General features: G+C 42.3%; 1 protein-coding gene across 10 annotated transcripts in view; it reads right to left on the bottom strand.

The window, feature by feature from the left end:
• The window catches only part of DYM (dymeclin), a 259,645-nt gene that overhangs the window by 196,535 nt on the left and 49,125 nt on the right, over positions 1-13,985 (bottom strand). For 7 of the 10 annotated variants that reach the window (XM_059707262.1, XM_059707261.1, XM_059707263.1 and 4 more), the window contains 2 exons: positions 10,938-11,031; positions 9,340-9,470 (listed from right to left, as the gene is read on the bottom strand). The exons of 2 other annotated variants lie outside the window; for them this stretch is intronic. In XM_059707262.1, the coding sequence (XP_059563245.1) occupies positions 9,340-9,470; positions 10,938-11,031 (225 nt within the window). The remainder of the gene's footprint in view (positions 1-9,339; positions 9,471-10,937; positions 11,032-13,985) is intronic. One more of the 10 variants, XM_059707268.1, reaches the window with a different exon arrangement.

The following is a 13,985-nucleotide window of genomic DNA, read 5'->3' on the forward strand; positions in this document are numbered from 1 at the left end:
GCATAGGTAAACACTGGAAATTGCTGCTTCGCACAACCACTTCAAAAATACAACTAGAAGACAAAACGGACATCATCCAGAACCACAGGAAGGCTGGCTGAGTGGAAATTCAACAACTAGAAGGAAAGAGAAAAGCACACTGAGACTCAGAAAAGGTGCGGAAGTAAAGTGCAGAGGTACAGAGCCGCACGCGGAAAGGGTTGGCAACTGAGGACTCAGTTGTCTTTTTCAATCAGGAGGGAGATACAAGCTCCTGATGCTCTGAACTCCAGTTCTGGGCAAGTCTCTGGGCACCCAGACTCATATGGGGATAAACTGGACTGTCTGGCATCAGTCAGAACTCTAGGGCAGCTTTCCCTCAGAGGTGCTTGCAGCAATTACCAGGACACTGAGACTTGGGGTCTTTTAGGGCAGGGCTGAGGATCAGCCATAGCTGTTTGCTCCACCCTGTTGATTCCCTGAGACCCCGCCCCACCCAAGCTGTGTGCAGAGGCTTTTGCATATGAAAGGCCTGGCCCTTTGCAATCTAAAATTACCTAACAAACTGCAGCTGGGTCAGAGAGACCCAGAACATCCAAAAGAAGACCCAAGGCCCCACAGCAGCTTGCATTGCTTCACAGCTGGGCCTCATCTGGGCACCTCCAAACCCCAAAGAAAGAAGAGGAATCTGCAGATCTCTCCATAGCTCCTGCTGGGTAGCCTCAGGCAAAGGCTAAATTAGCACCTCCTTAGAGATCCAAGAGCCAGTGTATCCAGTGGTCAGAGTGGGACTATCCAGATTACAACTCCTCAGATCCATAAGGGACACACTCAGGGGGCAGACTCAGTGAGCACCAAAGCCCCACTGAAGCAAGTCTCGCCCCAGAAGGGTGTCTTCAGCACAGAAGTTCTCCCACTGCAGACACAGCTGATTCTCATAGCCAATTGGCCTGGAAGTCAATTTCTCACAGTGATACCTACAACAATCAAGGCTTAATTACAACAAGACTGTGCACAAAGCCCACAAAGGGATGCACCAAGAGTGTCCACCTCAGGTAATTGGGGATCTGAGCCACTGGGCCCTATAGGACACCTAGCACAGAAAGCCACTCTATCAACACAGGGAAGCATAAAAAATGCGGAGACAAAGAAACAGGTCACAAATGACAGAAATGGAGGAAAGCAAACTACTGGATAAGAGTTCAAAACCACGGTTATAAGGTTTTTCAAGAATTTTCTAGAAACCGCCGATAAACTTAGTGAGACACTCAAGAAATCTAGAGAGACCGCTGATAAATTTAATGAGATCCTCAATAAACCAATGAGAACCTCGAGGATATGAAAAAGAACCAACTAGAAATTAAGCATACACTGACTGAAATAAAGAATATTATACAGGCTTCCAACAGCAGACTAGAGGATTGCAAGAATCAAGTCAAAGATTTCAAATACGAAGAAGCAAAAAACACCCAACCGGAAAAACAAAAAGAAAAAAGAATCCAAAAATATGAAGATAGTGTAAGGAGCCTCTGGGACAACTTCAAGCGTACCAACATCCGAATTATGGGGGTGCCAGAAGAAGAGAGAAAGCGAGATATTGAAAACCTTTTTGAAGAAATAATGACAGAAAACTTCCCCTACCTGCTGAAAGAAATAGTCTTACAAGACCAGGAAGCACAGAGAAACACAAACAAAAGGAATCCAAAGAGGACCACACCAAGACACATCATAATTAAAATGCCAAGAGCAAAAGACAAAGAGAGAATCTTTTTTTTTTTTTTTTTTTTTTTTACTTTTTTTTTTTTATTTATTTATTTTTATTGCTTAAAGTATTACAAAGGGTATTACATATGTGTCCAATTTATCCCCCCGCCCTAGACAGTCCCCTAGCCTCCCCTATCACCCAGTGTCTTATGTCCATTGGTTATGCTTATATGCATGCATACAAGTCCTTTAGTTGATCTCTTACCCCACTACCTCCTGCCCCCCAACCCTCCCCGGCCTTCCCGCTGCAGTTTGACAATCTGTTTGAGGCAGCTCTGCCTCTGTATCTATTATTGTTCAAAAGTTTATAATGGTCTCTATTGTCCATGAATGAGTGAGATCATGTGGTATTTTTCCTTTATTGACTGGCTTATTTCACTTAGCATAATGCTCTCCAGTTCCATCCATGAAGTTGCAAATGGTAAGAGTTCCTTCCTTTTTACAGCAGCATAGTATTCCATCGTATAGATGTACCCAAAGAGAGAATCTTAAAAGCAGCAAGAGAAAGTCAGTTACCTACAAGGGAGCACCCATACGACTGTGAGCTGATTTCTCAATAGAAACTATGCAGGCCAGAAGGGAGTGGCAAGAAATATTCAAAGTGATGAATGCCAAGAACCTACAACCAAGATTACTTTACCCAGCAAAGCTATCATTCAGAATTGAAGGTCAGATAAAGAGCTTCACAGATAAGAAAAAGCTAAAGGAGTTCATCACTACCAAACCAGTATTATATGAAATACTGAAAGGTATCCTTTAAGAAGAGGAAGAAGAAGAAAAAGGTAAAGATACAAATTATGAACAACAAATACACATCTATCAACAAGTGAATCTGAAAATCAAGTGAATAAATAATCTGATGAACAGAATAAACTGGTGAATATAATAGAATCAGGGGCATAGAAAGGGAGCAGATTGACAATTCTCGGGGGGAAAGGGGTGTGGGGGTGGGGAAGAGACTGGAAAAAAATCGTACACCTGTGGATGAGGACAGTGGGGGGAGGAGGGGTAAGGGCAGAGGATGGGGTGGGAACCGGGTGGAGGGGAGCTATGGGGGGGGGAGGAACAACTGTAATAATCTGAACAATAAAGATTTAATTAAAAAAAAAGAAATAACAAAGCTATACTCCAAAAACAGGTGAATACCTGGTAGTCTGCCTGAAAAATTTAGAGCAATAATGGAAGACACATGGCTAGATTACATTTACTATAAATATATTCAGAAAACCATTGTGAAGCTAATATTGGAATTGCTATTCTATATTAAAAATCATATTTAAACTTCTAAATAGCAAATTCAAATATGCCTGTAAATATTCATCATAAATTAAAGATAAGCAAATGGACTTCCTCTTTTCTAAAAATAACATTGTCTGCCTTTGAACACACCTGGCACTTCCAGCTCCTAAGCTTTTCCGGGGTTCTGAGGCAGGAACTGGCTTTTTTCTAGAGTTCTCCAACCCCGAAGGCATTTAGCTTTCAGTTTTCACTGATCAGTTAAGTTCAACTTGCAAAATGTTATTCACATTGTATCCCCCTTCCCTCTCTTAAACCAAGTAATGAGTACATGGCTTTTTGTAAGTCCCTTACTGATTTTATTGGGGTTTCAGGAGAAAGCAAAAATAAAAAGTATGTTGAATTCACTATGCTTGAGAGCAAGCCCCACAAAATAAATAATTTTTTGAAATAAATTTATAGGGAACTCTTTTATGCCAAGGAAAGGTAGTTAAGCAAGCCTTTTCTCCAGACGTGACAAGTCCCTAGTCTCTCTTCTCTCCACAAAGCTGTGCTAATAGGTAACTACGCTTCTCAGGCCCACATACCCTGCTCTCCCAGCTCTCAGCAAACGACCTGCCTGTCTTCCCCTCAGTAAGCTCTCGCAATGCAAACCTGTGCTCTCCCTGTGCTACTGACCCCATTGGCCTCCTCTTTGAACCTTCCTTTCACCTTATCTCCTCCCCGCCCTTTTTTTTTGGCTTCTATCTTCAGTCTCTCAGTTGAGAATAGTTGTTTATTCTCAACTCTGCTCAATTGTTTGCAGATGTTTCTCTACTTCTGTCATTTCACCCTTCAAACAACCTGTACTACTGTATATTATCTATCCCTAAACAGTTCTTCATACACCTAATTCAGATATTCACTGATAAATGGATGTTTTCAGCTACTGCATAGTAAGGTTCCATATTTTCCAACTCAACAGTATCTGTGCAATCATTTAACTGCATCACACTTCCATAAACTGTAAAAAGACATTGGCAAAAAATATAAAAAGACTTTATTATGGCCCACTAACATGGTGGCATAAACACCAGGAAATTGCTGCCTCCCACAACAACTTCAAAAAAAACAACATAAAGACAAAACGGACATCATACAGAACTACAGGAAGGCTGGCTGAGTGGAAATTCTACAACTAGAAGGAAAGAAAAGCACACTGAGAGCCAGAGGAGCTGCGGAAGTAAAGTGCAGAGGTACAGAGGCTCGCGCGCGCGCAGAAAGGGGCTGGCACCTGAGGACGCGGCAGTCTTTTTGAATCGGAAGGAGTCACAAGCTCCCGACTGCTCTGAACTCCGGTTCTGGGAAGTCTCTGGGGACCCAGGACTCATACGGGGAGAAACTGGACTGTCTGGCAGCGGGCAGAACTCGGAACTTGAGGTCGGCTTTCCCTCAGAGGTGCTTGCAGCAATTACCAGGACACTGAGACGCGCAGCCCCTTAGGGCAGGGCTGAGAATCCACCATAGCTGCTTGCTCCACCCTTTGATTCCCTGAGACCCTGCCCCACCCAGGCTGCGGCAGAGGCTGTTGCATATGAATGCCCCGGCCCTTTGCAACCTGAAAATTACCTAACTGCAGCTGGGCCAGATAGACCCAGAACTTCCAAGAGAAGACCCAAGGCCCCACAGCGGATTGCACTGCTTCACAGCTGGGCCTCATCAGGGTACCTCCAAACTCCAAAAAAAAAAGGAAGGGGAATCTGCAGTTCTCTTCTTAGCTCCTGCCCGGTAACCTCAGGCAGAGGCTAAATTAGCACCTCCTTAGATCCAAGAGCCAGTGTACCCAGTTGTCAGAGAGGGACCATCCGGATTACAACTCCTCAGATCCATAAGGGACACACTCAGGGTGCAGACTCAGTGAGCACCAAAACCCCACTGAAGCAAGTCTTGCCCCAGAAGGGTGTCTTCAGCACAGAAGTTCTCCCACTGCAGACACAGCTGATTCTCACTGCCAATTGGCCTGGAGGTCAATTCCTCCCAGTGATCCTACAACAATCAAGGCGTAACTACAATAAGACTGTGCAAAAAGCCCACAAGGGGGTACACCAAGAGTGTCCACCTCAGGTAACTGGGGAGGCTGAGCCACTGGGCCCTACGGGACACCTAGCACACAAAACCACTCTACCAACACAGGGAAGCATAAAAAATGCGGAGACAAAGAAACAGGTCACAAATGACAGAAATGGAGGAAAGCAAACGACTGGATATAGAGTTCAAGGCCACGTTTATAAGGTTTTTCAAGAATTTTATGGAAACCGCCGATAAATTTAGTGAGACCCTCAAGAAATCTAGTGAGACTCTCGAGGATATGAAAAAGGACCAACTAGAAATTAAGCATACACTGACTGAAATAAAGAATAACATACAGAGATCCAACAGCAGACAAGAGGATCCCAAGAATCAAGTCAAAGATTTGAAATACGAAGAAACAAAAAAGACCCAACCGAAAAAGAAAAAAGAAAAAAGATTCTAAAAATATGAAGATTGTGTAAGGAGCCTCTGGGACAACTTCAAGCGTACCAACATCAGAATTATAGGGGTACCAGAAGAAGAGAGAGGGCAAGATATTGAAAACCTATTTGAAGAAATAATGACAGAAAACTTCCCCTACCTAGTCAAAGAAATAGACTTACAAGTCCAGGAAGCACAGAGAACCCCAAACAAAAGGAACCCAAAGAGGACCACACCAAGACACATCATAATTAAAATGCCAAGAGCAAAAGACAAAGAGAGAATCTTAAAAGCAGCAAGAGAAAGACAGTCAGTTACCTACAAGGGAGTACCCATACGACTGTCAGCTGATTTCTCAGCAGAAACCATGCAAGCCAGAAGAGAGTGGCAAGAAATATTCAAAGTGATGAATGCCAAGAACCTACAACCAAGATTACTTTATCCAGCAAAGCTATCATTCAGCATAGAAGGTCAGATAAAGAGCTTCACAGATAAGAAAAAGCTAAAGGAGTTCATCACCACCAAACCAGCATTATATGAAATGCTCAAAGGTATTCTTTAAGAAGAGGAAGAAGAAAAAGGAACTCTTACCATTTGTCACAGCATGGATGGAACTGGAGAGCGGATAAATACCACATGATCTCACTCATTTGTGGAATATAATGAACAACATAAACTGATGAACAAGGACTGATCCAGAGACGGAGAGGCATTGATTGGACTGTCGGGCCTTGGAGGGAAGGTAGGGGAGGGTGGGGGTAAGGGGGAAAGATCAACCAAAGGACTTATATACAAGCATATAGGCCTAACCAATGGACACGGACAACGGGGGGGTGAGGGCATGAGCGGGGGGGGGGGGGGAGGTAGAGGGTAACGTGGGGATAAGGACACATGTAATATCTTAATCAATAAAAAATATATTTAAAAAAAAGACTTTATTATGTGAAAAGAAGTCTCAAACTAACAACATGTAAGGCTAAGATGAAAATAATTACATATGTCAAAAACAGCAGGCCTTCAACCTTAAAAAGATATTTACTGGACTTGACTGGTGGACCAACAGAAAACTCAACTGTAATTAAAAAGAACAAAATTAAAAGAGCATGCATACTAGTAAAAGTCTGAATTGCTAACTGTCTAAGAGAAGACAGTCTGTCAGCACAGACAGAATCACCAATCATCAGACCTCACAGATGGCTCTTTCAATGACACAACCATTTTGACAATGTGGCCATGGCTGGAAAAGTGTCATTTTTACACTGTGTCTACCTTAGGCCACCCAGACTGTGGCCTAAGGTAGACACATGCTTCTCCAACTTGAAGATGAGCAAGGAGTGCAAGTACAGAGAGGGTACTCCAGGAAGGCATTTGGCCCCAAAACAAACACAGTGCATCTCTCAAATGCATCAATTTACTCAATGTTACGTAATGAAAAATAATTTTATATTAGAGGCCCGAATTCGTGCACGGGTGGGGTCCCTCGGCCTGGCCAGCAATCGGGGCCAATCAGGGCAAGGAACCGCGGGAGGTTAGCCAGCTGCAGGAGGTTGCTGTGGGAGTGCACTGACCACCTGCTTAGAGCATCTGCCCCCTGGTGGTCAGTGCATGTCATAGTGACCAGTAGTTCAGTCAACCATTTGTAACAGTCGCTTAGGCTTTTATATATATACACTAGAGGCCAGGTGCACAAAATTCATGCATGGGTAGGGTCCCTAGGCCTGGCCGGTGATTGGGGCTGATCTGTGGGGCGACCAGCAGGGAGATCAAGGGCACCTCACTGACACCCGCCTTGGCTGGCCTGGCACCACCTGCTCGCCGGCCTGCCCCCCACTGCCACCACTGGTCACCTCCCTCTGCGGGGCAACTGGCGGGGCGAACAGGGGGCCCCCGCTGGCACCCTGCCTTGGCTGGCCTGGCACTGCCTGCTCGCTGGTCCCGTCCCCCGTCGCCGCTGGTCGGGGCCTGTGGGCTGGGGGCAGCTCCTGCATTGAGTGCCTGCCCTCTGGTGGTCAGTATGCATCATAGCAACCGGTAGTTCTGCCATTCGGTTGATTTGCAAATTAGGCTTTTATTATATAGGATAAGTGATATTGTGGTTAAATAAAAGTATAAAATATACACAATTTTATGACATAATGCAAACAAGTGTTAAGGTTATAGGTGCTGGTTGGACTATCTTCTTAGGCCCTCTGGGGATAAACATTCATTCCACTCTTACTGCTAACACTTCCCGCAAAGGTTTGCAGCTCCCAAAGAGAACTATGTTTTGGCACTGTTGGTCCCACAAAGACAATGCCTAGCATTAACAAAACTAACAAAACTAGCAAGCCACAATTCGATTAAAAGCTCTAATTTTTTAAACATTCTATATAATAAAAGCCTAATATGCAAATTGTCCCCTCGGGTGGTCGTTCAACCGGGAGTTCGACAGCTCGCTAAGACATGCGCTGACCACTAGGAGGCGGCGCAGAACATGGCGGGCGTTGGCAATGCAACGCTGGCAGCAGGCAGCAGTGGAGGTGTTGCTGGCCCCAATGGGACCGGATGAGAGCAGGACCACAGCAGGATGGTGGAGCAGGTGAGTGGGCAGCTCCAGGCCAAGGCAGGATGCCAGGCGGGGCTACAGGATTGTGAGACTGGGGGTGCGAGCTGGGGCTGCAAGGTTGAGGGCGCAAGCTGGGCCCAATCTCCGCAGGCCACCCCGAGGGGCCCCACCCATGCAGGAATTCGTGCACCGGGCCTCTCGTAGTATATAGTTAACAAACTTGGAAGGGTGATCATCAAAGTAGGAAATTAAACATATTCATGTCTTAAAACTCAAAATCAATGTAAAAGCTCTAGGTAAGCAAGAACACCTAATGCAGGCAACAGTGTGTTTTTTTGTTGTTTTTTTTTAAAATATATTTTATTGATTTTTTACAGAGAGGAAGGAAGAGAGATAGAGAGTTAGAAACATCGATGAGAGCGAAACATCGATCAGCTGCCTCCTGCACATCTCCCACTGGGGATATGCCCGCAACCCAGGCCCATGCCCTTGACCGGAATCGAACCTGGGACCTTTCAGTCCACAGGCCGACGCTCTATCCACTGAGCCAAACTGGTTTCGGCAACAGTGTGTTTTTAAAAATAAACCCCAGAAATGCAAGACCAACACTGCCATTGGCCTCAGAAAGAGAGGAGATAGCATGAAGGTTAGATGCAAAACACTGCATTCCCCATATTTCATTTGTTAACAATGCCATTCTCCCCTTTTACTTTCCAGGTTGTTACTTTTAATGCTAAGGAAGGAAATGCAAGCAGCTGATCTTAAAAACTACAGGCAAAAAAAGAAATCTGTCAGCAATATCAAGAGAAAATAGTAACCTTTTCCTGTATCTGCAGAAAAAGATGACATACATCAGCATCATAAAACTGTCCTTGAAAATGTTATTTCTGATCAAATAATCCCAAAGACATCCAGACTCAGAGACTGTTGTTGTATCTATGAAAGTAACCTTTAATACTTACAAAAGCTTCTGATTGGTTGTCTCAATAATGCATTGCCCTAGTAATAGTACTTAAACTGACATCTGTTTTCTGAAAGAAATATCTGTGATTTTTATTTTTATGTTTCATATCCATGAGATCAAAATAAATAAAAGTCTCAATCTTACTGGCTGCCTTATTCTAAAACAAGGAAAAAAACAATGAGAGTCTTGGTTCTTTTAAATTAATAGAGGGGAAGAAAGAGTGACAGTGTCAGGTTATTTAAAAATAAAAATTATGAGAGGAACAATGGAATTTTCAAAATTTTAATTTTATTCCTCAAATTTTGTGCTTATATGTTGCTACACATGTGATTACCAAAACATCTTCAAAGGCAATACTTACTGTAACTGCCAGATTTTTCTTCATAAGTAAAATGAAGTTGTAATTCCTCTTCTGACATCTCACAGATGAACACTTTCAGCAAATAGCAAATAATAAACAAAGCATTGTTTGTCTGCCAAATGAAGATGTGACTAGAAAAGAGACCAAGGTCACATAAGAATCAATATTTAATCATGAGCACAATCAGTTTATTTCTAGTCAATGATTTCTTCATGATTGATCAATCGTTTTGCCCACTGTATTTGTAATATTAGAATCATGTCCATATCTTTTAATGGCTCATGATTTATGACATTGAAGCAGTGAAATCTATTACAGTTTACTTCATAGTTCATTCTATGTATTTTACATAGTAAGTGAACATAATAAAAATATTATCCTTTAGGCATGACTGCTCTTTTTTTAAAATATATTTTTATTAATTTCAGAAAGGAAGGGAGAGGGAGAGAGAGACAGAAACATCAATGATGAGAGAGAATCATTGACTGGCTGCCTCCTGCACACCCCAAACTGAGGACCAAGCCCGCAACCCAGGCATGTGCCCTTGACCAGAATCGAACCTGGGACCCTTCAGTCCACAGTCCGATGCTCTATCCACTGAGCCAAACCAGCTAGGGCATGACTGCTCTTTGTTTTTAACTTTATAGCTGTCCCACACACAGGCAATTCAAAGAAAAGAAAGCTAAAATAATTAAAAATACATAGTACCATAAGGAAAATATATGCAAATACACAACCAAATTTTTAAATTGAGTATCACCAGTAATCACAGTACAATATTTGCTGTTTGTATTAATAACTGTGAACTCACAAGAAAAACTTTTGTTAGATTCAATATAATTTGCTTGGGAGCTGGGCAATGAACAATCTTTTAAGAGCTAACCAGATGCCCTGGCCTGTTTGCCTCAGAGCATCGGCCTACGAACCGAAGCGTCCTGGGTTCAATTGCAGTCAAGGGCACATGTCCTGTTTGTGGGCTCGATCCCCAGTGGGGGACTTGCAGGAGGCAGCCGATGAATGATTCTCTCTCATCATTGATGTTTCTATCTCTCCCTCCCTCTTCCTTCCTTTGTGAAATCAATTTAAATATATATATGTGTGTATGTGTATATATACATATACATATATATATATAAGAAGAGCTAAACAGAAAAAAATAGTGTTAAAAAATGCTTGAGCACATAAAAGGTTAGCTTTCCATTGCATCTAATATAGAACTATAATACCTAATCTGAATCTTCTTTCATCTAATGAAAGAAATTAAGGAAACAGATGTGGAATGAAATAATACTCAAATTAAGTCATATGTCCAGCAGTAATAATGGGGAATAATGCCCTTTTTAGTAATAATCACATCACTATTAATCTACTTAAATAATATATTTCTAAAGATTATCTAAAATGCTGAAAGCAGATTCCAAAATGTATCATCTCCCCCCAGTGACTTGAACAGCAAATTAAAACCTCTCTTGTACTTTTTTCCTTTAATAGTAAGTACAATTCCTTTAATAGCTTTTAAAAGACCATAATCAATTTCTAATAGATGAAAAATACTCCTTGTTAAATATGAAAAGAACATAACTAATCAGATAGCTTACTTCCGACATTCTGCTGAAAGTTTTAGTTCTTTGGTTCTAGAAAGGAAGACCTTAATCAGTGCACCAAGGTTTCCTGTTCGAGGATTGTTTTCAACTGCAAGAGAAAGAAAGATTTTAAAAAGTTAAAATTAAGAACTAAAAGCAAAGTGAGTGTATCATAACACTTATAAAATCAAATGTCAAACTGAAGTTGCTCATGGACCAATCTATTGTCAATAAGGAATGAAAGAAATTGCTGCTTGGTTGTAATTCTTTCTGAACAAAAAGTGATGTACAAAATAGAAGTGCTAGAAACAGCAGGAGAAAATAGCCATCTGATCTGAGAATCCAAAATTGTAAAGAAAACATGCAAGTTAATATGCATACACAATTTACATATACACATCATTCTCTTTAGAAAAACAGATGCTTAAAAAGCTCAAAACCTGATCATCCATATCCCCAGTCTATAGAATATAATAAACCATAAAGATAAAACTATTCAGATAATCACAAATTATTCTTATGAAAACGAAGACACATAAAGACACATAATGTGGCCAGCGGGGCGCTATCTGACCAAGCAAAATTTTAAAGAATTTATTAAAAGAATTTTTTTCAAGTTTAAAAGGTGAGTATTTCAGCAAAGCCAGCCTAGGGTTGAGAGAAGATTCTATTGGGAATGAGAAGATCTGGCTTCTAGATCCAAGTCTATAATAAGGGAATATTGAACCTCAGGCAAATTATTTACTTCTCCACCTCAGTTTTCTCATCTGGAAAAGAAATAACAGCTAATATATATTGAACAATACACTTAGTGCTTTACATGCATTACCTACTATAATCCTCAAAACTACACATGGCATAAGCACGAATATGACTTCCATTTCACAGAGCACCCCCTGTAGGTTCTTGCTTGCTCAAGGACACATAGTTATCTACTGGCTCAAATCCTTGGCCCTACACTATGCCAAACCAGTCCCTGTAATCAAAGAATTGGACTTAATGAAACTCTAAAGTTCTATCAGGCTGCAGAGCAAGACATAGGCTATGATTAATTTGGTGTGTCAACTTCACTGGGCCACTGGATACCCAGGTATCCAGTTAACATTATTCCCAGTGTGTCGGGGAGAGGGACTCTGCATTTGAATTGGTAGACTGAGTAAAGCAGATCTCGTCTCCATGGATGGCCCACAGAAAAAAGTCAGAGGAAGGCTGAATTCTTTCTATCTGCCTGACTGTTGAGCTGAAACACTGATCATCTTCTGTGCTTTAATGGGACTCGCAACATTGGCTCTCCTAGTTCTCAGGCCTTTGGACTTGGACTGGAATTTATACCATTAACTTTCCTGGGTCCTCCAGCATGCACACCAGATCACGGGACTGCTCAGCCTTCATAGTCGTGTGAGTCAATTTCTTATAATAAATCTCATTTTATATATACAGTGGGGCCTTGACTCACGAGTTTAATTTGTTCCGTGACAGAGCTCGTAACTCAAATTACTTGTATGTCAAATCATAAAGTGAACGAGTGAGACACGCGATGCTGGGCTGATGTTGTGGCGTTCACTGTGATGTTCGCTGCACCAACTAGCCGTGGGGTATCTGAATCTGGCTCATTACCCGAATTTTAGCTCGCAACTCAAAGCAAAAAATCAGCCGAGAGACTGCTCATATCTCGAAAAACTTGTTAGTCGGGACACTCGTAAGTCAAGGCCCCACTGTACCAGGTGTCTCAAAAAATCCTATGTAATAAAAGGGTAATATACAAATCCACCAAACGGTGGAACGACCAGTCACTATGACACGCACTGACCACCAGGGGGCAGATGCCCAACGCAGGAGCTGCCCCCTGGTGATCAGTGTGCTCCCACAGGGGGAGCACCGCTCTGCCACAAGCCAGGCTGATGGCTGGAGATCACAGCAGCGGTGGCGGGAGCCTCTCCCTCCTCCGCGGCAGCACTAAGGGTCTCCAACTACAGCTTAAGCCTAAGCTGTCAGTTGGACATCCCCCAAGGACTCCCAGACTGCTAAAGGGCACAGGCCGGGCTAAGGGACCCTCCCCCTACCCCGAGTGCACGAATGTCATGCACCGGGCCTCTACTGTATACATATTTCAGCTGACAGCTCTATTTTAAAATGAAATGTATTTTAATAAACCCTGCCTTTATCATTATTCAAAATGTGTGCATACATTTTGGGGGGACACTCTATATATATACATCCACTCTATGGATTCTGTTTCTCAGAATTCATCTTAGCCTGGCCTTCATGGCTCAGTGGTTGAGTGTCGACCTACGAACCAGGAGGCCGTGGTTCAATTCCCAGTCAGGGCACATGCCTGGTTTGCGGGCTCGATATCCAGTGTGGGGCATGCAGGAGGCAGCCGATCAATGATTCCCTCTTGTCATTGATGTTTCTATCTATCTTTACCTCGCTCTTCCTTTCTGAAATCAATAAAAACATTTTTTTAAAGAATTCATCTTAAGGGAGAGACTATTTAGTCAGAACCTTTACTTTTACTGATGGAAGAAAAAGAAATCCAGAAAGGCTATATGTTGGGCCCAAAGTCAACAATATGTTAGTGACAAATGCCCAGTCTTTTCACTTTACCAATAGTTTTCAAACTGTGAGATTCCAGAGTTCTGGGGTATTTTTTTCACTTTTGAAATACATTTTTAACTATTTTGAAAACCAGAAATGCAAACACACACATTGGCTTGTGCTGCCAGGAGAATTCATTTTGATGCAGATCTGAGAATTATGCGTTTGCTGCCATTTCTATGCACAATATCTAAACTTCTGTGTCAAAGATATAAAAATGTAGTTCTCCAGAATTTTTTATCCAGGTCTGCACATACATACTTTTTAAAATGTACATGGAAATAAGCACACCATTCCAGCCTACCTGCTCTGTACCCATAACTGGCAAGTTAACTCGGTCTGCCTACCAGGTTTATGGTCTTGCCACAGCCTGAGAGTCAATGCATGTAACTGTGTGACTTTCTCACTAGGACAGAAGTTGCAGGACCTTGCTGTTCCACACGTGGCTCATGGACCAGTGGCAAC

Source organism: Myotis daubentonii, chromosome 8 (genome assembly GCF_963259705.1).
Source record: "Myotis daubentonii chromosome 8, mMyoDau2.1, whole genome shotgun sequence".
Taxonomy (NCBI): Eukaryota; Metazoa; Chordata; class Mammalia; order Chiroptera; family Vespertilionidae; genus Myotis; species Myotis daubentonii.